Below are 27,111 nucleotides of genomic sequence, written 5' to 3'. Positions count from 1 at the left end.
AAAAAGGTTCTTGACCTAAACCCTTCACCTTACAACTGTCTCAGCAGTTTGTTTGTGTACCAGTCTGTGGCTGTTAACTGTAACCAGGTTAAACTGAAAACATACGGATCATTGGAGTCATGGGACCAGCAGGTTGCAGCACAATGCTCGGTTGTGTCTCTCCACATTGGTTTGAATTCTACATTCTACTGTGGTTTGTTCTGATTTGTATTTGATCAAGTTTCATGTGGCTGGGTGTAATAGAATTAAGGCCCTTCACTTGAAAGAGTTTATTTCTATCAAGACAGGAAGAGATTTGCAACTGGAATTTGAAGATTGCGTGCGAAAGTGTGACTTGTTGCTGGTGCCTCCTTTGTGTTTTTAGTCTCCGTTTGCTGTTGTGTAGTATGAGCGTCTGTAGGTTATGCTCATTTTTCTTTATCTGTTTAGCTGTTCACAAACATCAGAATTATTCTTCTGTGTTGCGGAGAAAATATGAATTGTTAAAAGCCGTCACTTCCTGTGTGGCAGCAGAGAAGTACCAGACTGTGAGCAAATGGAAATGCTTTCACGAAGTGGATATACTGTGAGCCGGATCACTGCAGTGTTAAAGCAACCACAGACAGGGAACAGCACAGCATATTGACTGAGATGGAAATGTCACAGGTTTTTAGTGCAGTACTGTAAACACAATCTGTTCAGCCACCAGTCCTTATGTGTAGTTGTTCAAAGAGAAATTGAAGAAATAAGATACAAGTAGGCCATTTTATTGGCTTCTATAATGATCAGATACACCTTGAAGTATTTTATCAGCGTTTAAGCACCCTCTCCTTTTACCTTTCATCTTTTGTGATGTAAATGTGATTTAAGAATATTCAACAGTTCAGTTCATTGGAGTTGTTGTTTTGTTTGGTACAGTTGGTAAATATTGGTGCTGAGCACATGGTCTGAAAGTGTGATTCACCATTGTCATGTCAAGATATTGTCAGTGTAAAGCAGACATTTAAGGGAGAGTAACACTTAGCACATGAATGTGCTCAGAAGATTATGAAACTTTCTCAGCAACTATTGCTAAGTGCCATGAAGGCTTGTACAGATCTTCATTGTTCCCAGAGGATGACTTCTATTGACTTTGGTGATCCCCGAAAATGTATTATATCTACACCTGCAAGTCAAACTATCACTTAGACTGTAAAATATCTTAATTCTCTTTGATTTGCACTAAATATTGTGCAGCGATTCATGGTTCCCAGCGGAAGTGTACTGATGACTTTTGTCATCCTCTCACTTTTCCTCTAGTGCCTTAATTAGGCTGAGGTTTCTGATACTGACTGCAAAGTCTTGATAACTACTGGATGGATTGTCATGAAAATTTTAATTTGTCCAGTAATTAAAACTAATGATATTCCCATCAGCTTTAGCTTTTCCTTGTGTTTAGTGCTAATTAGCAAATGTTAGCATACTAAAATGCTAAAATAATGGTGAACATGCTTAACATTATTTGAGATTGTCCTACTGCAAATAATGACCCCATCGATCATCTGTGCCAGCAGCTAATTATGATCCATAGCTATAATTTATTGTTAAGTGACCTGTAACGGCCACAGTAATTATGACGGGAGCAGACAAGGAAGTCAGGTGAAGTAGTATAAAGAGTCCACGTTAGGAACAGGTTGGAGTGAATGGATGGATCCACAAAGATGTTCGTTTCCCATTGGAAACCAATAGCCATCATTGTTTGTTTTATCCATGACTATGACTTTAAGCGTGTGTTAATTATTGTAACCATGATGATTAAAGTCCTGTAACCTTAAGGAAGTACTTCTTTTAACCCAAACCTTAAACTTTTTCTAAACCTAGTCTATTTTTTGTGTGTAAACCTAACCAAACCATGACTGTTCCATAACTGTGTGTTTGTTATCGGAACCATTACGACGAAGGTCCGGTACGTCTGCCACCACAGGGCCAGTATTTCAGGAGCCGCTCCTTTGGGTCGTACCAGAAGGTAGGGACAAACGATCTGAATGGTTGTTCAGGTTGGAGGCTTTGTTGGTATTTTCATATGCTGACATTAGCAGGTAGCTCAAATACTGCTGTCCCTAAGCCAGGCTCAAAGAGCTGCCACTGTGGTCGGAGAAGATGGTGCTGGAGGAAAGGTCATTAAAATCATGAAGATTTACCCTCTGGAATCCAAGAGCTAGAAATTTCACTAAAATCCTGACAGTAGTTTTGGGATAGTTTGCTTTGGGTCCAAATGTTGGATGGTTGAAAAGACCAGTCATCTGACGCCAGTAAACGTCTTAACTCCAGATTTGAACCCCCAACCCTGTCAGTGTTGGCGCTTTTAGCTCTTTTAGCTCCTGGTTCCTCCTCTTCTGCCTCAAAGTATTCCTATATCCATGCTGACCTTTCAGATCCAGCTGTGTGAGCTGTCTGTACAGATGTTAGCCTATCTCCTGCTGTGGGATTAGGGAGGGATTGGGGAAGCCCCGGTGAGGCTCACTGATGGATAAATAAATAGATACAGTGCACCTGAGTCGAGTGTCTCATATTCTATCTGATCAGCCTCAAAAAGCCAGTGGACTCATGAATGCAGTGAGGCTAAATGGTTCCACTTAAAAGTTTAACATACTGCACAGAGGGCAGGGTTACCAGACGAGTAATCTCTTATTATCAAGCACACACTAAACATTTGTGAAACTATGAGTGAATCAAACCTTATGTGTTTGCACACACAGATGATGGCTGACTCATGTAGTATAAGAATAATTAATAGGAGTAAATTCCGTTTTTGTAAAGAGAAGCAGACCCAGCAGGTCACTTTGATCTGTCTGCGGTGTCGTCTCAAATGTGCTCTGCTCAGTGGGTTTGAAATGCTGAAAGGTTTCGGACAATCTGAGGGGTAAACCCGGAGGACATCTGGACAAATTAGATGATCAAGGGTCAATCTTCATCCATGTTAGCGGTTATTGATCGTTGACTCTGGAGAGTAGATTGGCAACGACAACAAAGGCCCTCAGCACAGGACCACAGGACCAATGGAAAACAGATCAGTTGTCTGATCTGTTTAAAATGATACAGAGGCCACAACAGTCAAACATAAAGGTCTCTGACAAATATCTGCTGACCTTTTATACATCATAGATGACTGTGAAACAAAGGTTTTTAGTTTTTATCAGTCTGAGGAGATACATCTGAAGTACATATGACTTGTGGTTATTCAACCTTAATGGCTGAAATGTGACTTTATCATTGTGTATCTGTAAAGTACTAACAGCTGGCATCAAATGTCTCTTGTTCTTTGTTCAACTAGTTTTTACTAGACCATTTTGGACTTATTTGTTGTTTCATATTCCATTTTCTGCAATTCATTCATTGTATTTATAATACCTCTTTGTTAGTGGTGCCGTCTGTCACTCTCTTGCACAAAAGATTTTTTAAGAAAATGGTAGATGCATGTGTTTCCACGTTACTGTTAGTCATCATAACTCGCTACAAGCCTCCATTTTCAACAAGCACTCAGCTACAGCTGCTGTATTAACCTACTGCTAATGCAAACCAATCCAATTTAAAAGTGCTCAGCTGGAAAACCTTGGCAAACCCGACTGGCCTGGCTTATATTGTGAAGCAGCCACAGAAAAGGCAACGCATTTATCAACAAGCTCTTCTTTGGTCTTCCTCTTGTGTTGTATCTCTGACAGAGTGTGCTCAAGGCTGCTCCCAATGGTGTTTTTATGTATGATTTCAGAACAGAGCAGAGCTTACCATCACCACCAGCACCATCAGGTGTCATCAAATGAAGCTTTTTTTTGAAAGCTTCGATTTTGACGCGGCTCTTGGCTCTTGCCTGATCATTGCACTTCTTTTTCAATTGTTGCTCATCTGACCTTCTCCTCTTTGGCCGTTTCTCTGCCGTCTCTTCTTCTTGACAATGCGATTATGTTGTGGAGTACACGCTGCCTAACCTTTCCCTCTTGTGCTCGCTTTAACATCGCTGTCGGTCTCTTCTCTGCAGTCTCATTCAAAACTGCACGGTCTGTTGGCGACAGAAGAGTAGACTGCTCCTCCTCTTTCCCCTGGTAATCCTGAAATTGGCATTATCTGTTAGCATGTGCCAGATTTACCATCTCTCATCCACACTGCCCCCTTTCTCCCATCTTCCCTCTTCTTTTCTTCTTCCCCTCGTCCTGTGAATGCCCCCTGTTGCTGACTGGCTGGAATATTGTTGTGGTACTCGGCCTGAGCCACTTTGTTTATTTCCCATTTACAGAGCTATGTAGGAAAAGATTTTCTCATTCTATTTCTTATCATTGTTTGCATTTAAAGACATTTCACACATTTTAACCGATGCTCTGGTGCTTTGGGCAGCCTTCATGATTGGTGTTAAAGCTATTTTACTAGTCTTTGGGAACAAGCATTTTCAATGAGAAGTAACAGATTAATCCAGTCAATGTCATCAATAATTAACACAGCTATCAATTCCCTGCTGCTTAGTAGTACAAGGGAAATCTTTAAAGAACCATCCATCAGTACAAAATACTGTTGTTACATTTAAAAACTCTGCTAAAAGACCTTTTACTGATAATGTTGAAACTTTTAACTAATGAGTTGTTGGTGGACTTAAAAATGTTTGCCTGTGAAAACTAACATGTTGTTGTGCAGCTCTAAACTCTACAGAAGTCTGTGTTTTTGCGCAGAGGCATCTGGTCTTACGAGGATAAATCTAATTTGGAAATCTAACTTGGATTTGGATGAAAACTGTTTAAACTGATATGAATATTTCATTGATTTAATTACAGGTTTGCATTATATATAAAGATTTAATTAACTCTTTTCTCAACAGTAATGTGCAGATAAATAAGTATGATAGGTCAACAGAAAGTAAAAGTTGTTTCTTAGACTCTCATATACAGACCTAATATTAAATTAAAAACTATTTGAAGAAAAGCCATGAATAACCATCTTTCTTCCTTCTGCTCTATTTTCGGACTGAATTATTTAAGGTTGTGACGTCTTCCTTCAAACTTGATTACTATTAATTCATAATCATCATGATAGCAGGTTATTTATTGAGTCCTTTTTATGGAAGAAGCTCATAGTGCTTTTCATAGTGCTTTTCATAGTCATTGTGCCCAGAGGATATGTCTAACTGACTTTGATGATCCCATGATCAAATGTCCAAGTTCACACATTCCTAGTGAAATATCTCCACCTCCCGGAGACCCTCTGTCTGCTGGATGGATTAGCACACAATTCACATTCCCTTCTATAGTAATCGTCATTCCTCCAGTATTAACCAACTGACTGAGTAAATTGGTCCTGAGAAGTGAGGGAGTGCCCCTTTAAGTCAAGTAAACATTTCAATGCAGGCGTGAAGATAAAATAATAATAAAAAGAATAAACATGTGCATAATTCTCTCTGCATTTCTGAGTGATAGAATTATTGATAGATATTCCTCAGTTGAGGATTCTGCTTCAGGCTCTAGCCACAGTCAAAAAAACACACAGTTTTAGTGGCTGACTCAATGTGTGTTAGCAATGAGGTTTTGAAAGGTGTTTAAGACTGTTGATCAGGACCTCTGTCTTCTCAGGATTAACTGCAAAAGTGAAGGGATGTTCAGTCTTTTGGAGCTGAGCTGTTGAATACAGCATGCTGAAGTCAGAAAGTTTGAAACTTCATTTCATAATGAAATCATATTTGTGCATCATCACTGCAAACATGCTTTAGGACTCCACACACACTACACTTCTTTCTTCTTGTTGCTTTGCTTTTTATCTGGAAGGCACAGCGTGTAATAAATCTGTGAGTGTTTAGAGCAGCACAGCAGTGAATGGTGGAAATTACACTCAGGGTCTGTCAGGTGGATTTATGCTTCTCCATGGGGGTTGTAGATTTCCCTGGTGCTGCAACTGATTTATACAGTAGCTCAGTTTGGGATTTAACCTGTTGATTGTAAAAGTAACACCACAACACAATATGGATGTATTGTGCTTTATGCAGCATCCATTATAAATAGAACTGCTGCAATAGAGAGCAAGAAAAGGGCTTCACTCTACAAGCAGCAAGCTATCAACAAGAAAGAAGAAATATGGTGGTTAGAAGAAGTCCATGTTGACTGTTGGTAGGAGATGAGACTTTGTGGCATTTGTACATACAGCAACTCATGTGATTGTTTTCCTCATTAGGACAGTCTTTTAGGAAGCGGCTCGAGTGGGCCAGTCTCAGTTCCTACGGTCTCCATGTTGCATCCATGTTACATGTTTGTTAGATCACACTGTGGTTCCTCTGGCAGAGAACACCCTGAAGCAGGACTATAAATCTAGTATGATAAAGTTAATGGTCTCAGTCTGTCCTCCTCCACGGTCTTCTGCTGATATATGTGTTCACTTTTCACAGTGTTTTGTCTGTGTTTTCTTTCTTTGTTAGTTTCTTTCTTTTTTTCCATTGTTTCTTCCATTTTTAGCCACGCTAGGCTAGGGATGGCTGTGTTGATCAGTCTGTATTCTGGACTTTGTGGTTAGTGCTAGTGAGAAAATGTTAGCATGCTAACATGCTAAAATGCATATGCAAATCTCATAGAGCTGCTGCCATGGCTGCAGACACTTGTTGGTCTTGTTTGCTTGTACTTCCTGTGGAAAACTCAGCAAGTTTATCTCTGTGTCATTTATTTATCAGACTGCTAAACAAACTAGTTGTTAGATAACAGGAAGTTGTTGTTCTAATGTGTTAACAGTCTGAAGCGCAGAGGTTTATCATTTACATCGCAGCGGTGCAGATATGGAGGAACAGTCTGTTTATTATCTGATGCTTTAGATGCGAACGTAGACTTTCATTTCTTGGTGAGGAAATCAATCTGCTACTTAAAAGTTGCAGTACCACTGGTCTAAATACTCCAGGGGCAACATGTTTGGCTTGTACTGCTATATAAAATGGTCAATATTCAATAATATGTGTAATACACAAAAAATTGTGGCTATGTGGAGCACTGTGATTCAGTGTGATCATATAGGCATATTCTGGCAATGTATACTTAAAAAAACAAGTATTAGAAAACACCTCCACACTGTATAACTGTACTATTTGCTTATGCAAACTGTTTGCGCATCTGAGTCTGACTGAAAGCAGTCATGCCTGTTTCTATATCTCACAGATGAGAGATAACATAGGCGGAAGAGCAAAACACAGCTTCCTGATACATACTCTGATACTGATGCTGATGTGTCCTCTTACAAACTCTTAAGTCATCTCTTCTCGGTGCCGCAGATTGTTTAGACTCCGTCCTCTCTTTCCTCCTCTCTCTCTCTTTGTTTGTCCTCTCTCCTGTTTGCTTCCCCTCTCTCCTATTGTGTGTGATTGCTCATACATTTTTGATGTCGCTGTGTGTTTTATGGTTTTGTTCTTGCTTTGAGATACAATGTTTAGCAGGCACCAGGGAAAACCTTTCCTCCACAACCCAAATGTGACGAAGCTGTGAATCAATAGTTCTTTGTAGGTATATGGCCTATACATTCCTGCTGTTAGGTAAGCACTCAGTAGCTGCTTTATTAGTTACACCTATCTAAGATTAATGCAGTTCAATTGAACAGTGCTGCACACATACATCAAAGAGGGTATACTAAATATTAGAAATATTTACATACAATTCAACTGCATCAAAAACTACAACTTCCAAAATGACCATAAATTAAATAAACACCTTTAAAACAGTTGTTATAAAAATTGAACGTTGGTGCTGGGCTGATTCTCTGAGGCTCTAATTAGCTTAGGTGTTTCCAACTGACTCAGTACATGTTTCCGTTGGTCAGTATTCCACCAGTTTTTACCACGTAGATGCAAAGCTTGAGCACGTCTGTGTATGTGTGTGATGAACTGTAAACGCTGGTCTCTGACTGCGTCTGTCTGCTGTTTGGTGCTGAGCAGGCTGTGGACAGTGGGTTTTTAGAGCTTTTTCTCTGTAAACAGCTGCCTGCTGTCGCAGAAAACAAAGCTATGAGAGCAGTGAGAACTAAAACAGTGAAGTTGTGACAGCTAAACAATCAGCTGAAACTTCCTATAAACCTCCATAAAGCCTATTTAGGCGTTTTTATCAGTTCTCTGAAGAGGGGCTGGGTGATACGGCTAAAAAACTCATATCTCGATTTACTTTAAGGGGCTGTTTGTAAGTTTTCTGTGCTGCCAAACGTGGTTTATTGCTGGAGGTGGGTGATGATGATTGTCGCTTGACAAAAGCTTCTGTCATTGTTGCATTTACAACACAAGAGGTTATAAATACATCTTCTGAGCAGCGCTTTGTCTTCAGGGTAGATTGGAGGCTACAGTGAGTCATTATTGGAAAGTGCTGTGGCGGGCCGGGGTTAGGTGATTAGCATGCTAACTTCAGTAGAAGAAAAGAAGTGATAGAGACAAGAGTTCACATTGGTGTTGTTTTCAACCACTGGAGACAGCTGTTGGTGAGTAAAGGAATGAAGTTTGATACTGAACTTACAACATTTCCTCTGGACGGGTAAGTAAACAGCTGTTAATGCTAATGATGGCTGTGTTAGCAAAACTTACATAAACCTCCTTTAATAAATAAGAAAACTTCAACAAAGTATAATCTTAAAGTATTAATATTTATTTGTAACATCAAGATAAATAAATAAAATAAATAAACCTAATATACTGTATATCTAACTTGTAGTTATAAGTCAGATAAGTAGTATTTAAAAGAATAATGGACGTGATACAGCATACATCTCGCTATAAAGTATGAAAGTAAGGTCAGTTGCTTCCAACATAAAATTAAGTTTAATAAAAACAGTGGCAACACAAAAAAGAGATGTTCACTGTGTCTCTTTAGTTTCTACTTCAGTTTTCTGACAGGAACACAAGCCTGTGAACCAGTATCTGGTTTCAGGGATGCCCTGTGGCGTGTCACAATGTTACCACTGGTGCTAAACATCCTTTCAGAGTGGGATCTCGTGGCCGGGACACAGAGGTACTCTTTTTGCTTAATGGCCAAGCTTTGGGAACATTGCTTCATGATGCTAACTGATAGGCCAGAGTGTAGGAAAGAAATTTGGCACAGACAGTGACAGGGCAGGTGTTGCGACAGTGGCATTTGTACATGGATGTGCACCCCAATTACAGAGAGAAAGAGCGAGTGAGAGAGAGAGAGAAAGTGCTGCACAGCTTTCCTGTTCAAATATGGTCATTTCTTCTATCTCCTATGAAATGGTCACAGTGTTTTCACGTTGTTATTTTACACATTGTTATTATAAAAACTGATTATAGCTGCTTAAAGCAATATTTTCCGCAGTACTTTCCACAAAAATTGAAGGTGTTTTGTTATTCGTTGTTGGGATGACTGAGTCGTGTTGTTCTCTGCTGTCATCTGACAGAGCTGCTGTCGTCTGGTTTGCCCTCAGGGAATAATGATTGACAGACTGATCACACTACAGACATTCCTGGTTTTCTACAACTAATGACAGATCAATAAGCTTGACTCCTCCCCCCAGCCTCACACCTCCAGAGGGCTTTATCTATACCAGGACTGATGGATGCTAAATGTGTTGGAGCAAGAGAAGAAAGAAATAAGAAATTAAGTAACAAAGTGTCCCCACAAAAAAAGGAAACCCAACTGAGTTATGAGGACTGTTCTCTAAAGCTAAGAAGAACCAGTTTAGATTTGCACTTCCATTATCAGCTGGGTTCATCACTTTTTTGTGTCCCATGGAAACACACTGAGTATTCACTTTATTGTGGTCAACTCTACAAGCAGCGCTTGTTGAGTTTTCATCAGTCTAAGATGGACTTTTTAGCCTGAGCTGCAGTCTACTACATAATAAATGCTAATACTAGCATACTAACATGCTAATGTAAATGGTAAAGTGCCTGTACAGTATGTTAAAAACTACTTAATAACTAGTTATTGGATGTAAATCTGCTGATACCAAATGAGCAACATAATAGCATGTTAACATGTGTACAAATGGTAATATTATCATGCTAACATGCTAATGTAAATTGTAATGTGTCTCTACATTATGTTAAAAACTACTCAATAGCATGTGTTATTGGATGTTAATTTGCTTACACCAAATAAGCAACATAATAGCATGTTAGCACATATACAAATAGAAAATGATAAGAAATGGAAATGATGTTGACATGTTAACATGCAGTTAGCATAGAGTCAATGTAAAAAGCTATTAATTAGGATGTCAGGAAGTTAGCTGTTTAGCGTGACATTAGCATTAACCTGAAGACAACATAGCTGAAGTCCTCACAGGGCTAGCCTCTGTTCCACAGGCCTCAGAAAGTCAATGGAACCTCTCTCTCAACATTTCATTAATTTGTCTTAAGGAAAAAGTGAAACATGTTACATAAATGAGTGTCTGTGCCGGCACTTGCTATTAGAAACAGAAACCTTAATGATCATAACAAAGTTAAACAATGGTTTATTTGTTACCAAATTTACCAGCACAGCAGTGTGGATACTTAAGTCATTGTAACTTGGGCTCATCCATATCCATACTAACCCACACAGTTGCTCTTTCTATTAGATTACTACTAATAATACAGACCTGGTTGTGATGAACTGCTGAACTGCTGATTGAATATGCTGTAGGTAAAACATCTGTGTTACTCTTTACTTCAGTTTGGTCAATGGCAACACACTGATTCTCACTGTAGTGTCTGAGTTACAGTGAGGTTATTGTGTAGAGATCAGAGCTCTTGGGTAATCATTGTCCAGACTGTGATAAAGCACAGTGTTATATGTGCTTCCTGTCAGCTGAGTGAATTAGAGTCTCATGATCCTCTCTCTAAATGTACCACATTTAGCCATGAGGCAAACAGACTACAGCAGACCACAGCTCACACTATAGATTTCACAGGAGACGTTCACATGAAAAAGGCATTCCTTTTCTTTATAGATGCATTTCCACTAACTGTGTGTGTGAGCATGTTGGCCTCACATAGGTTTTTTGTGTGTTACTCAGCAGAAGAGTATGAAATTAATTGCCTAAATTAATGTGCACTGCATCGACTGTGTGTATGCATATACTGTATGTCGTTGTGTGCATGAAACAAACAAAAAACATTCCCCCACAGTGAGACTAGTGGTCAGAAACTTCACTTATGCTCCTGGATTTTCTCGCCACTTGTTGCACTATGAATGTACTTTAAGGAAAAGTAGTGTTGTTATTAAAATACTCAATGCTTACTACTTTACCCATTAGACAAAAATAATCCTAAATATTGTATAAGATGATCAGCCCTACATCTCAATGTCATATAAAAGTTTTGGAATAAATAGTAAAATATTTCCTTATAGAAATACTTGAGTAAAGTACAATTACTTTAAAACTGTACTTAAGAACATCACTTTGAAATAATGTGCTTTGGTATTTTTCCTCCACCAATTTTCGTTATAGGATTTTCATTTTTCACTAATGATGACACATTTCTGTGTTTTTGTTGTGAATAATAGAAAGTGAAGCTGATATTTGAGTTTGTTTCTATGCTGCGCTTTTCTTAAACTGTGTTTTTATACCGTCCACAATGTTCACTGTCTCCTCTGCTTTCTCATACTCAGACATACAAACACGCGCTCTCGTTCCCACCCTTACTTAAAATAAATCTCTCTCTCACACACACACACACAGTTACTATTTTCCCAGAAAGTCATGTTCTGGTCAGGACGACCCTGCCATCTCCAACTCCCATAATTCAGTAGTGGGTAGTTAAACAACTCACGCAGATGCAGACACACACCATTCTCCTTCTATCAGTGTGTTTTCTGGAAAGCGGCTTGTTTAACTTCTGACGTCTCAGACTCCAAAGTCAGTGCTTGTTTTCTTCTTATTTCCTCTTTTCTTCTGTCTCATTGTTCATGTCACTTTCTATTTTCCACACACACCCTGAATGCCCAGTGAGTTATGAGTTTCTGAGTTTCTGTGTGTGTGTGTCTGTAAGTCAACATGAATCTCTGTCTGTTTTCCACAGGTTTATTGCGGTCATCACTATGACTGATGGGGATTATGACTACCTTATAAAGCTCCTTGCCCTGGGGGACTCCGGTGTGGGGAAGACCACCTTCCTGTACCGATACACAGACAACAAGTTCAACCCCAAGTTCATCACCACAGTCGGCATCGACTTCAGGGAAAAGAGAGTGGTGAGTTCTGATCTGTGATGACCAAAAGCCTGTTGGTTCTTTCTAGTTTTGAGTCATAGCTCATTCATCTTAAGCTTCAGTTTTCTGATACAGATTTGGTTACCATAGTTACCGTGCCATTTACCCAGGCATTTTCTCTGGGCTTCACTTTTTAAAGAGTGGGTCAGGTTAGGTCTGGATTTTCTGCTGGTTTTCTACCACAATTGCTGTTGAGTCAAGTCACAGTCGGAGAGACCAAACCTGGGTCACATCCACCAGTAACCAGGAATAAATTATCTGTGGAAATACGGTTTAGGTTAACTCATTAGTTTCTTTGGTTTTAATAAATGAAAAATAGCAAAAAGATATGGGAATATATATATTTTGACTGAGTTCTTTCTCTGCCACACTTTGTTAACTTGAAAAAGCTGTAGCTCTGTGGCTCCCTGGATGGTGATGGGTCACAGTAATAGTTTTCAACCTCTTTGCTGTGTGACCTATAAGAACAAATCAATGTCTACGAATAAGTAGTTTTTTTTGTAATGGAAACATAAGTTACCAGTAGTTCACCCAAAGAGTGTTTTTCATGGCTCTGCGCTGGCGACAGCTGCACCCAGAGGCATTATGTTCTTTTGGTTGTCTGTCCATATGTCCATCAGTCCCATTCCCATGATCACGATACCTCAGGGACACCTTAAGGGAATTTCTTCAAATTTGGCACAAAAGTTCACCTGGACTCAAGGATGAACTGATTAGATTTTGGTTAATTGTGACAAAATACACCTAATACTTTTTATTAACTTCCTTTAAAGTCTGCACTACATATATTATATGATACTAGACAGACATGGATGTAAACTGCAACTTGACAGTTTGGTGCAGGAATAAAAGCAAGGTTGTAATTCTAGTTCTTTCTCAAACAGTTTCAACCCATGGAGTTATTTCTAATACATCCAATATTTACTCCAATCAAATTCAGGTAAAAAAAACAAGACAGAAAATTCGGAGAAAAACAACATAATTTGTGCAACACAAATATATCTTTGTAGCCACAGTAGGCATGGTCCACACTGAAATATCTCAAAAACACTGCATTGATTATTATCATCAAAAAGTGATGTGGGTATTATTTAACCCACATGGCGTAAGGCAACTGGCACTTCCATCACCGCCCTTGGTTGGCAAGCTAGTAGATGAAACCTCAGATTTGTTGACATTGTAAAGTAAAGCTGCAGCTTTTTACAAAGTTAACAGCCTCATCTTTGTTGGTCATTTTGCCGTTAACGCTGTAGAACCCAAAATACCTCCCCACACTGCTTCTCAGATGCTGCAGCTTTCTGCTACTCACTTCGCTGATTGATGGGTCAATAGGACATGCGAAAGATCAAGCTGATAGTGAATTTTGGCTAGTTGTAGATTTTTGAGCCATGTGAGTATTTTCTACTCTGCTTCAAAAACAGTTTGAAAAGTCACTTATATTATATTTTCTTCAGTGCAACTACTATGGTTAAGGTTTTATGTTTGGTCTGTCTTGGTTAAGGTTATGAAAGGTTCATAGTCATGGTAAATAGAAACCATCTGACATGTTTAAATTGATGCCTGTACTGCACATACTGGGTGCACCATACTGACCATACTGTGCTGACTTGGGGAGTGAATATGGTAAAATTGTTTCTGGTCTTTAAGCTTGAAAAGTAATGTAGTGTATGCAGCCAAATTAGTGTTTGAAACATATTGATCATCATTGATCATACACATAGACAGCAGTTCAAATGTGGATCTGAACAGGTTCTGATGGCTTTTCTTTCCCAGTGTAATACCTACGTAATACTGGAATCCATTGTGAATGACGTAAATCCTGCTGGTCTGGGTGGACTACCACTTTAAACGCTCAGAGTCCCACACTCTCTGAGACCCATTTAAAACATCCACTCTTTTTGCTGGTATGTTATCAGGACAAATACATCCAGATCTCAGTGTGTGAGATGCAGTTATATCTGAATCAGAGAGTGGGCGAGGTTTGGTTTGGTCAGCAGTTTGGTCACATTGATGCTTTTCAGACTTCACATGTCTGAAACACTGACAATGCTGCATTAACAGCTCTGAATGACTCATAGGATTGATTATTGTTCCTCACCTCCTCTGTGTCTGTGTTTCTGTGTCTGTGTGTCTGTGTTGAGGTCACACTCCGTTTTAAGCTTTTTTTCATCCAGAAGCAGACAAATGTGTGATCACAGCTGTAGTTCAGTGCTGTCAGTGGCTTCTTCTCAGGGGCTTTATGGATCCTCAAGCTGAATCTGGACCAATTTCTTTTATATTTTTAAGCCACTGAACCAGAATTTGTATAAACAAAAGTCACAAGACCCCCCCCCCCCCCCCCCCCCAAGTGTCATGTATTACGCAGTTTTTCTAAACTGAGATGAAGCTATATCTCCAGCTGCTGTAAACTGAGCTGAATACATTGAACATGGAGAACATGTCTAAAAACCTGAGAAAACAGCTGAATGTAAGAATCAGTCCACTTCATTTGATGGATTTTACATGCATAATGATTTTCATGCATCTACTATAAGATTAGATAGCATTTATTAGTCCCACAGTGGGGAAGTTTGCAGTGCTACAGCAGCAGGTGGATATCCACAATCACTTTATTTTAGGCAGGACTCACCAGCTAGTCCTGGCCCTGGCGGACTGTTTCATCACTTTCCGATACTGAGTCACTGTAGCTTCCAATATGCCCTGAAGAAGTAGCAGCGCTCATACTGTGTTTTATAACCTCTTGCCTTGTAAATGCGATGATTGAGACTAGTAAGTAAAGCTGTGAATGCTAATGTTGACTATGTAGCAATAGCAAAGCTTATGAATTGTTTCTTTGGCCTATCTCACATGTAGCACAGATACCATCCAAGGCTTTCTCTTTCTCTATCTCTTTCAAAAGCCATTCACTTTGCACTCACAGTATATGTATATATACTGTATACTGTATATATATTACAGTATATGTATATATACTGTAAGTATATACAGTATACATATATAAGTATATTATCATTGTACATCACTTTGGACAAAAGCTTCTGACAAATGAATAAATGTAGATGTAAAGCAGTCAGTGCAGTGTACATGCAGTCCAGTCTTCTTTTAGACATGTTTCTTGTAAGATCAAGCAGAAAAACATAAATATCTTGCTTATAAACAGTTTTTTAAAAATGAATGCAAATGGTCTATGATTAAGATTAATTATTTTCCACAAAAAACATGGATATCGATTTAATCATTCTAACTGTTTTAACTTTCTTCAGTTGGCCTTTTTTAATGTGGGCTGGGTAGTGAACTTGAATACACTGGACAAACCCACTAAAATCAAGTCTGGGAATCTTTTTTTACTTTTTTCTGATCAAATACTTTGAGTGTAATAATATTATTTATTTAGTTTTTATAGAGCTGCTTCTGTGGAGACATTAAACACTGATGCATATGTGAACTTTAGTTCAGTGGCTTTCAAAGTGGGGACTGGGGAAACAATTTATTTTCGCTATAATCCTATCCATAAGTAACACAATGATAGAATGTGACTATTTTCATCATGGGTTTCAAACACTTTCTGTAATAAAACATCCAATAGCAAAAATCTTATCAGAAGGGGTCTGTGGTCTAATTTGTTTGTTTGTTTCCTTGATGTGAAAAAGTTTGAGAGCCACTGCTTGAGTTTATGTAGTTAAATGAAAACTAAAACAGGGCTTGTAGAAAAATGTGAGTACATTCAGCAGTAGTTGAAGGAGCTGAGACCTCGGCGTTTGGACAAAAACTCAGCAGCACTCTACTCCAATAACAAACTACAGCTACAGAGGACTCACACTGTCAGATGAACACATGTCATCATTTTCCACCTGATTTAAACGTCACCTGGAAAACTGAACCAAAAACACTGGAGATTAACCTGAACGCGATCAGTGTGAACGCAGCCTTAAAAGAGTGTCAGACAAAGTGTCAGAGTATCTCAGTCAGAGGTGTGAATGACGCCTGATGCTTCCCGCAGAGACACAAACACCACCAGCTGCAGCACACAAGAGTTCGTCTTTGCAGAGGAAGCATCAGTGTCCAGATCGCTGTTACTCACATCTGCACACAAATTCACAACAATAGACAGAACACTGGAGACAGGAAAAATGGACTGAAAACATTACTGTGTTAAAAAAGCACAAGGAGCTGCCTCGGCAGCATCATGTTGTTTCAGGTGCTGGTAAGATGATGAAATATGATCGAAGCTGAATTAGAGTAAGAGACTGGCCTTGGTTGACCTTACTCTTGCTCCACAGTGAAAGTTTGCATGTCAGAGTGCACCACGGTTAAATCTGATGTCTAACATCATGTTTATTGTGTCTGTTAAATAAAAACTAAACTAATAATGCTTCTTCCTCCTCAGATGTACACAGCGTCCAACACCAATGGGACGACCACAGGGAAAACCTTCAAGGTTCATCTTCAGCTCTGGGACACAGCTGGACAGGAGAGGTGGGACTTCATCTTATTTCTCATTGGTTAGACAGTTAACAGGACAATGTCTTGTCTTTATATTAGTCTAGCTTGTTGTCCATATGTCACTTATAATATCGTGGACTGCTCTTTGGCTTTTGATAATTCTTTAGGGATTGAAGCCTGTTGTTTTCAAGCAGCAGCCAGTGCAGCTGACAGCTGAGTTCACTCTGAAGTGTCTGCAGTTCCTCTAATGACTACTAGATTGCTAGCCTAGTTCAAGCGCTACCCACAACTCAGATTCTCTCAGAGATTAAATACATCTGGTGTCATGCTCAGGCCACAAGTATGTGGATATTGTTTAAAACATATCCCATGAAGACTCCATTTTAGGTCTCTGCAAACCAACCTTTTGCAAAATTCAAGCAAAGGTGTCAAAGACTTTCAGAAACCCTGTTTTCAGTGTTGTCGTCAGGTTTTAGCTGACTTTAGTAATTTCACTGTTTTGTCTGCTGGAACCTGTAATGGAACCTTTTTTTTCAGGCTACTGATTGGCCGACGTGGCTTTATGTTTAGGGTTATATCGCCACCTGTTGATCTGACATACTCTCGACAGTGTGTTTTGATTTTTCATGTGGACGGAGATGTTTATGTAAAACTGGAAGAGAAATCGGTATACTGAAAACCCCTGTTTTAATAAATACCTGTTTACAACAGGCAACAGCTGTTTCCTCCAGGTAGGTCCAATCAGGTTTGAGTAGGCTGGAGAATGGGGAGGTCGTCTTCCTATGAAGACTAACTAGCATTGCTAACATTGGTGATAAAAAAAATAGCAGTAAGTGTGGATGCAATCGATGGAACTGTTGTTGTAGTTGTTTTTGTAAGTCAGGTTACAGCTGTAATCAATTTTTAATCAACATATTTCTTTAATTGATGAGAAGAGGTTACCTGCTCCTAGCAACACCTACCACAGCATGTATAATACGAGGCTGTATACAAACCATACAAGCGTTCTATCTAATGACCATCAGGGTTGCAGAAAGAAGTCTAATTGTATTCAGGTCTATGGGGAAATGGCCCTACTTCTCTTTTGATTTATTACCTCAGTAAATGTTTTCCTAACGAGTTTATGGTCTCAATTGCTAGGCTCAAGTCTCCTTCAATATGACATTACGTTCATTTTTTAAATTATGGTCCATTTGTAGGAAAATAGACGATAAAGCAGGGTATGCATTAGGGCGGGGCTACTGTGTGACTGACAGACTGTACCACACACAGCGACTCGCCTGACAATCAGGATAGAGAACAGAGCAGGCCAGATCCCCCCTCTTATCCAAATATGGTTTCTCCTGGATTCATAAAACCAAGATGGCGACGGCCAAATTAAAAACTGGAGGCTTCAGAACGACGGTTCACAAACCAATGGGTGACGTCATGGTGGGTTGACACTTCCAAGATGGCTACGGTGGAGCAGCCCACTGTGACCTTCAAAACCGCTCTTTAGAAACCAGTGGGTGACGTCACCGGGCTACATCCATCTTTCTTCAGTCTATGGTGTAATCACACTGAACAGTTTGAGGCCGAGACAACCGATCACTATCTATGATTGTGTCTGTCTGTGTGCCTCCCTGTCTATGGTTACAATATGTGTCAGTCGTGTGTGTGCGTGCATGCGTGTGTGTGTGTGTGCGTGGTCTTTAACTGGAACTGAGCTTTATCTGTTGAATCTCTTTATAAAGACCTGATGACTCAGTGCAGGATGAATCAGCATTAGTTACATAATGTTAATTTTCAGCTCATTGTAACGGAACAGATTCCGGTTTTCATAAACTGATCTTCACGATCATTTAATGAAGCAACTGAAGTCATTATTGCTGTGTTTGCTGAGGAAACACCCTCGTCATCTGCTGCTTTATCCTGATTGTTTGCATGTTATATATTTGCAAATAAAGCTTTGTAAGTAATGTTTACACACAGCTAAGCTCCTTGGTGTCACACCCAAAGCCCAGCATATCACATATTAACTGGGGAAGTCATATTACTAACTGCACATTACAAACAGTCACTATTTTTTGTATATTTTAATTAAGGCTTAAACCAATCACTGAAATTACTTTATTGCTGAAACAAAACAGGTGTAAGAAGCTGACAGTGCTCTGCACAGACCTATTGTCAGCATTTCTCTGTCTTTGCTTTGTGCAAGAAGGTTTTTTATACATTCAAATGTGTACGAACAGAATTTTGTTTGCCCGTCTAGAGGCTGCAGAAACACAACTATAAACACAACACTTTGATAGATTATCAGTGAAGCAAACAATTGTTTTGTTAAAAATCCAGCAGTATGTTAATAATATTAGTAATTAGTAATATTCATTCTATTTTAGCTCTGTTTTGGTCTCTACCAGCTCCTGAGGGAAATGTGTCTCCCGTCTCCTTAAATGCTAACTGCTCCACTATGTTCACCAGCCAGTCGCTAACTGTGTCTTTGGTGCCAAGTGGTCAAATCAGATACTGTAGGTTTAAGAGAGAGGTTTTCTCAAACCAGCTGATCTCACACTTGTTCAAACCTCTCATAATGCGGATGTTGTGCAACAAACAAATTTGAGTGTTTTAATAAAAAGCATTTAAAATGCACAGTATACCAATCTGGCATTGTGTATTTTGTTTTCACATCTTGTGTGCATGTTCCAGGTTCCGCAGCCTGACGACGGCGTTCTTCAGAGACGCCATGGGGTTCCTGCTGATGTTTGATCTCACCAGCCAGCAGAGCTTCCTCAATGTCAGAAACTGGATGAGTATGTTGTTGACTTCAGATTTTTACATGTTTTAAACCTGCGTTGTTTTAGCTCAGGGTCGTCCTCTGCTTTTTCTACCAAAACATTACAGTGGTGCAAAACTCTCCAGGGGATATAAACACGATGATATATGATATGATATGATATGATATGATATGATATGATATGATATGATATGATATGCAGGTCACCCATTTAGGTGTGTAAAGATATATATTTTTCAGTATTATATTTGCACATCTCATTAGTTTGCTGTTTTTTTGTTTGTATTATTTCCAGGCCAGCTACAGGCCAATGCCTACTGTGAGAACCCGGATATTGTGTTGGTAGGAAACAAGGCAGACCTGGCCGACCAGCGGGAGGTTCAGGAGAAACAGGCCAAGGAGCTGGCAGATAAATACGGGTATGTTTATTTTTCATGCACAGTACTATATTTAGAGTAAGGATTACTAGACACTAAGAATGTTGATATACTGTGATGCAGTTAAAGTGTCTGACATCACATACACACACACACAGAGTGAGCAGACGTTTCAGAGCAGGCTAACTGTAACACAAGCAAGACAGTCAGTACACGACTCCTGTGCAACACTGACGTGTCAACAGTGTCTCAACAAATGACTTCCTGTTAGACGAGTCAAAAATCTTTTCCTGGTGTCATTCCAGCCAGCCAAGACCTCAGTCTGATGTTGCCTGGCAACAACACTCAGTTCCAGGAAGTAGTAAACTATGTGTTGAACTGTGGGGAATTTAAAATGTTCAGGAATGCATGTACAATGTAAATGTCAGATTTCCATCCATCCATTTACTTATTATTTACTTATCCGGGGCCACATCACAGTGGCAGCAGGTTGAGCAAGTTAGTCCAGATGTTCCTTTGCTTTGAAACGTTTTCCAGTTCCTCCTGCGGGACTCTGCAGCGTTCCTAGTCCAGATGAGACATGTAGTCTCTCCAGGATATACTGTTCTATGTGCATGTTCTGCCCCCAGCCTCCTACTAGTTTGATGTGCCAGGAAACCTTCAATGGAAGGTGCCCAGGATGCATCCAGACCAGGAGGAGACTCTAATACCTACCTAAGTGTCCCCTGGGGATCAATAAAATATTCTGAATCTGATTCTGATTATTCTAATTCTGATTTCACCACCTATATTCATGATCTTATTATTTTCATGACTACCCAAAGCTCGTGGCCATTGGTGAGAGTTGGAACATAGATCAACTGGTGAATGAAAAGCTTTGCTGGATTAGCTCCCTCTTCACCACAACAGTCTGGTACCGTGCCCGCGTTACTTCTGTCGCTGCACCAATCTGCCCGTCAATCTCACACTCCATTTTACCCTCACTCTTGAACAAGACGCCTGAGATATTTCAGCATTTTCACATGAAAAAGCAACTCCCTCCTACACAAAACAGAGTATTTTGTTATTATGTAAACTGAGATTAATAACAGGTGTAGATCAAAAATAAGAAATACTATGAGAACACAGTAAATCCACTGTATATTGCACATAATAGACTGACAATCAAACGTAGTGGTATGTAAAAAAGACGTGATTGTGATTAAATAGTATGTGAGCATTAAGCACAAGTGGTATTTTGAGATAAAACTTGTAAAAATCCAAGAGGAATTGTACAGTGGCTAACATGCTCATCATCCCATCAACTTTTTGCTTGGTTCATTAGTTCATGTGGGCAGTTTTCCACACCCTTGTTTTTTTCTACTGTATTATTCCCAGTGGGCTCCATAATCAACTAATGCACCTCGCAATATCTAAGTGCTATATGAAGACCCCCCTCATCTAAAAGGCTTCAAGACCCTCAAGTCCTTCATGTATTACTTAGCAATACCATGACCTGGACAACTTCTCAGACACTTTATAACAATTATGTAGCATTGACAAAAAAAGAAAGAAAAATATGTCTTTTCTTTTGTTGCTCACAGGATCCCATACTTTGAGACGAGTGCAGCGACAGGAGCAGAGGTGGACAAGGCGGTGATAACACTGTTGGACCTGGTCATGAAGAGGATGGAGCAGTGCGTCGACAAACCGCCCGCGGAGCCCGCCAATGGGAACGGGGCCACAAAGCTCGATGACGCAGAGCCCAACGAGAAGAAATGTGCATGTTAGATCAAGAGGCGAATCAGGAAACAACCAGTCAGCGCTCCTCCGTTAAAATGTCCTTTCTACTCGTCACATTCCCTCCATCTTTTACTTTCCTCCTCCTGTCATCTTTGATTGCATGTTTCTTTGTCTTCTCTTCACTCCCTTCTCTCCAATACTAACGTTTAACCATCTTCACAATTCTTTTTCTTCCTCCTGTCTGCCTCTCAGGCAATGAAACAACCCTACCCCCCTCTAGTGGATATTCAAGATATTACAGTCTCAGCCTGTCTGCCTTTCAGCTCTGTTTAGGAGGAATTCAAAGCAGGAGGGGAGAGTTTCATCACTGTCAGACACATGATGTGCCTCGTTTAAAACATGCAGCTCTGCATGCCCCCACTTTCTCTGCTTACAAAAGATCTGAATGATTTAAATGGCTCCAAGCAGTCAGAACAGGTCTTTAAAACTTTAGTCTTTTACACCACTTTGTATCATCACTTTCTGTTTAGGCTGTCATTGGTTGACAGCCTAATCTGGGCCATAAAGAGTTTAACATCAGGCTGTGTATCTGTGTTAATTCCTGAAGCGTTTCCTCCAGGACCAGGCTGATTCACACTTTGTTCTATGCTGTACCCGTATTTGCTGGTTTTGAGTGGTTCAGTAATTGCTAGATGTTTGCTAAAAAAGCATCAAATTGTGTTGTGTATAATTAGCTATGGTGTCATGGAGGAGACCTTCAACACCTGAGTGATAATAGCTGTTGACAGCTGATTAGCAAAGGAGGTAAAAAGCCTGACCCTTCACTGACGTCTGTTTAGCAGCTAATGGAGCTAGCCACCAACTAGCTAATGTGGAGTACAGTGCTGTGCAGTGTTAGCAGTGGCTACAAGCTGCATGCTAATATTAACAAAAGCAGCAGAGGTGTATTTTGGAGTAAAGACAACTAAAAGTGTTTTGGTTGCTTTCAGATGGAAATAATCAGTGGAGAAACTTTTCTGTACCAGTCTTCTGCCAACATCTTCTTTCTTGCTGTGCCAACACTTAAAGTTTTCCCTGGAGGAGCGCTCATGCATCTTTATATCTGACTTTTGATACCAAATAATAGCATGTGGAAACACGCACTGATGGTTTCTTTTTTCTGTTTGTTTTTTTTGTATAGGACTGCCATCTGATTGATTAGAAATAACATTTTTGGATACCTTTACATTAGATATAACATTGGATACGTAATAATTTTTACATGTACACGTTGGACACGGCTCCATGACCCCCATGATGGTGTCAGACTTGGCTGATTACAGGTTTCATATTGTATGACGAATATGGGTACAGCATGTTACAGCATGTGCAATGGAGGAAAAAAGCCTACACTTTATATCATTATGGATCAGATCATAGACCAGGAGAGACGTATTGTTCCAAACTGATCCACTGCCTTGGCTTTTAAAGCTCTATTCCACTGTGGAGGGACAGACTCTGTTGGAGTTTGAGACGTGTCGGCTGTATTGGTTGCTCTGGGGGTCCACTGTCACCATGACTTCCTAACATTTAACTGAGAACAAAACTTTAAAGATAGAAACATGGCATTTGAGTCAATAATAGCTGTACTGAAAGGTAAGTGGAGACAATAATGACAGCTAATCAGAATCCTTTTTGGTCATGAAAATAAACCTTTGTGGGAATGGAAAAAAAATGACAAACGTCAATCAGGTGACGTTGGATCTTCAGGGCAGCTGATTTTATAGTTTGACCTTTCATCCCTTTTTAACAGATATTCAGACAAAGTGAAGTATTGCTTTACGGCCCCATACATGACCAATGTTATTAGAATATAAACCACTTATTTATATTAAATGAAATGTAAAACATAGAATATTATCTCTGTTGTCATATTTCATTTTTTTGTCATATCTTTCATATTTCTTCTTTTGTTGTTATTTTCATGTCCATCAAGAGAAAATTATCTCAACTGCATTTAAATTTGGAATTTTTTTTATTTATTTATTTTTCTCCACATCATCCCAAAATTACAAATTGATCACGATAATGATCTCTATCTTGAAGAAAATACACTAACTCCTGAAGAAGTACGGTAGAAATTGTTTGCTTTGCTCTGAACTGGACTTTTTTGACTCAACACTTGAGGTTACTGTGGACCACCTTTTTGTCGTGTTTTGTTGCGCAACACTATTTTGTTTTTTTGACTGCAGACAAGTTCATTTAACAGTTGGCGTGCAGAAAACCCAGTGAAATCATGGCATACTTCTGACTTCAGTATAAAAACCTGCATGTTTTGTACCATGATGCTGAGCTTGAGCACACTGACAAACACCAGTCTTCAGAAATTTACAGTACAGTTCATTTAAGTGTCAGAAACCTGCTTCTTTTCTCAGATGATCTCCTTTGTTTGAAGTGCATCTCAATAGTTTTCTTCATATCAAGTCGCACCTTGATCTGCCTTACTTCATGAAAAATCTTGAGACGTTGAAGTGCACCAGAAACAAGGGAAATCCTCCATTATTATCATCTTCATTATTGCTCACCACCTGCTGCCAAATAAACCTTAATTTGTCCTTCAGTGAAAGAAAGAGGATCACCAGGGTGTTTTCATCATTGTACTGAAACCTGTGGTGCCCAAAAGGGTCAACAGTAATGTTAAGTACACAATGTGTGGCTATTTTAATGGCAAGTTAAAGCATCATAGAGCTTTGGCTTCACCTCCTTGTCACATATATTTAATCTGACAGTGTGTGAAATAAGACCAGGAAACACCACAAAGAAGCATTTGATTTCAACAAAATCAAACCTCATTCTGCTTTTCACTCAGAGAGAAAAAAAACTGCCTTCACAGTTAAAAAATGTGTTTTAGTGTCTTTTCTTTTTTCTTTGCCAAAGCAAAAGAGAGTCATCTGCCAACAGCTGTTCTCAGTGCCATATTAAACACTACTAAGGAGACAGATAGACAGACAGAGCTGGCTCACATGATAACATTTTCCGCCAGTTATTTAGCAGCATAATAGTCATAATGTCCCCAGAAAATACTGTGTCTCTACAGGTTTGTTTGCACTGTTCACCTGGTCATTTACTTACTTTTTGTCAGATCTGTAGATTTGATCTTTTATTATGGTTCTAATGTATGTAATCATAGTGTACAGGTTATATTATCCCCATTATATATTTTTTCTATACATATTTCTAAACATTTAACACTGCAGCTTAGTGTAATCCCATTACTATTGCTTTTGTTTGTTTCCTTTGCTGCAGCTTTCATTCACAAAGCAAGTCCCATTACAGTAAAGCAAGTGAGGAACTGAAATTTTTGGGGGAAGTGGAACAAGCTGAAAACAGTATCACTATAGATTTGTTTGGCTAGTTCTGCCTAGTTACACCTCAAGCAGCTCTACACCAACTCTTGAGGAAAAATATGCAGCTCTTTACCTGCTAAATTAGTGAGTTTGATTTTACAGACACTGTTGAATTGAGCTTACCATCTGTGCCGTGATTCTGGTTCTGAAATGTTTCACTTTCTTCACCAGCTAGTTGCTAACTTGTGTGTGTGCTGTTTGATGCTGTGCAGGTAGAGTACAGTGGATTTATCTGAGCTTGTTTTCTGAAAACCTCTGCCTGCTGCTGGGTTGACGAGAGTGCTGAGACTGAACCAGACAGTAAATATGCAGTAAAACCAAAACAATCAGCTGAAAGAGGCTAAAAAGCTCCACAACATGCTGCACAATTCTCTGTGGGTTCACTACAAGTGTCACCTTTCAAAATACACAAAGTAATTTCATCCATTATCATGAAAATATTGATCAATGCAGCTTTAAGATGTCTGATGTGTGCCTGAATTGTTTCAGTTTTTGTAAAATTTCCAAAATTGAAGTGAATCAACTAAATTATGAGGTCGAAAGAAGGTTAGCTGCCCATAAATGTCATGCAGCTCAAGATGACTGGCAATTAATATGGAATTAATTTAGTTTTGTGTTGTCAAAACAAATGACACAGCACTCAAATAAATCCTTACGCTTAGCTCAGATCAAATAAAGCAAGGAGACAAAATCAACTTAAGCATAAACAGTATCAAATCAATGGCTGATTGGCACTGATTTTCCTATCTGAGACTTTTTTGAGTCCAAATTTCCTGGCCACCCCAACTCCAGATGGACAACCATTGATCATCTTGAACCAATGCCTTTTAATCATGACAATCTCTTGAACCAATTTACCAGCTTCTATCTAAGACTTCCTTTTTATGTTGCTTGTTATTTTTTCTCGAATTTCATTTGAATTTATAGAATATGTTTGTCCTTTTCGCTTAAATCTAGTATTCAGTTGGGTCTTACGCTTACTTCACTTGTCTTAAATCATGTTTTTCGTTCATAAACCTCCTTGGTCTTTAATGTCGTTTTTGAATTCACTTTGAAAGTTTACACTGTTTGAAGAGTCATGTTGTGCCTGTTATTAACTCTTCTGTCTGATCCTCTGTAAAGTTTGTGAGCTACTGAGTATTTTAATGCATTATTGATTATAGATAACAAAGCAGAGGCAAAAGAGAACAGAAGTTTTTGTGTTCAATATATCAAAACAACTAATCAATCCAAGTACCTCTAAGAGCTTTTATTTTTGGAAATCCTCTGCGTGTGAATTCTCTCTGATGCCTGCGGTTTGTACATGTTGGTTCAGTTTTCACTGTGTGTATCGATGCCTGTGTGTGTTTGTTGGGTTTGTTGCACTGTTAGCATGTTTGACACCACAAGAACGGAATGACCTGTGATGCGTTTAGTGTTTCTGATGTCAGAGCTGCAAATAAATCTTTGTGTTTGTTTGTACCCTTTGGGTTTTTTCTCCAGAGGACTCAGCTGTGATGTGATGCAGATGGTGACCGCTGTGTTTTAAGGAGCAAGTCTAAGAAAAAGTTTGTCGCTTTGATTGTGGAAAGTCTCTAGAGGAGTCTGATAGCAGTAACAGCGTGGCGTTTCTGTGTTGGTGAGGTGTGTTGACAAAGGCTCACTGCAACTCTGCCCCACAGCAAAATACTTATATATGTGCATATATAAATACTTATACATACATAAATGTATGTATAAGTATGTATGAAGACACTATAACAAAATTAGGGAATATATCTATTTCTTAGATAAGTCTGGTGATATAGCAGTACGTCTATATTTAGTAAATACAAAGTAAATGACAAAAATGTAACAAAATCGGATACATAGCACTGCAGCACCTTTGATGAGCCACTGGTTAGTTTTAACAGCTGTTACTCTGGTTTCCATGGCAACAGCTACAAACTCGATGTTGACAAAGAGCTGTTATTGTAAGAATTAATTGTGGGGGACAGTAGATGATGTATCCATTTTATTTTCCAAATAAAGTATGGTAAAAGTGAGCTCTAAATACCTGACTACAGTGCAAATAAAGAGGGTCCAGTATTAGTACTTTAATCTGTTACTTTACATCAGTGCTTCTTCCTCTTATTTCTCAGCCTAGTTCTTTGGTATTTCAACATTATTTACTCAGTTTTACTAACAGAGATTTATTAACGAGTCAAATGGAGGACTATAGAGGATGTATTTTTATTTTAAGTACATTTGTGTGAAGCAAGAAAAGTAGGCTA

The 27,111-nt window shown here is 39.1% G+C and overlaps 1 protein-coding gene across 4 annotated transcripts in view; it reads left to right on the top strand.

Annotated features, from left to right (window-relative positions):
• LOC139611053 (ras-related protein Rab-27B-like) overlaps window positions 1–26,320 on the top strand; it is a 32,937-nt gene extending 6,617 nt beyond the window's left edge. For 3 of the 4 annotated variants that reach the window (XM_071465327.1, XM_071465328.1, XM_071465326.1), the window contains exons 2-6: window positions 11,969–12,140; window positions 16,546–16,634; window positions 19,287–19,390; window positions 19,670–19,793; window positions 21,335–26,320. In XM_071465327.1, the coding sequence (XP_071321428.1) occupies window positions 11,988–12,140; window positions 16,546–16,634; window positions 19,287–19,390; window positions 19,670–19,793; window positions 21,335–21,521 (657 nt within the window). In that variant the 5' untranslated portion in view covers window positions 11,969–11,987 and the 3' untranslated portion in view covers window positions 21,522–26,320. Of the gene's footprint in view, window positions 1–11,684; window positions 11,806–11,968; window positions 12,141–16,545; window positions 16,635–19,286; window positions 19,391–19,669; window positions 19,794–21,334 lie in introns of those variants that run through there. The other variant, XM_071465329.1, reaches the window with a different exon arrangement.
• Window positions 26,321–27,111: the final 791 nt, after the last annotated feature.

The sequence above is a fragment of the Trachinotus anak genome, unplaced genomic scaffold (genome assembly GCF_046630095.1).
Source record: "Trachinotus anak isolate AG129_WGS33_773 ecotype Australia unplaced genomic scaffold, CSIRO_AGI_Tana_v1 ptg000028l, whole genome shotgun sequence".
Lineage (NCBI taxonomy): Eukaryota > Metazoa > Chordata > Actinopteri > Carangiformes > Carangidae > Trachinotus > Trachinotus anak.
This window is presented reverse-complemented; position numbering and strand designations above follow the sequence as displayed.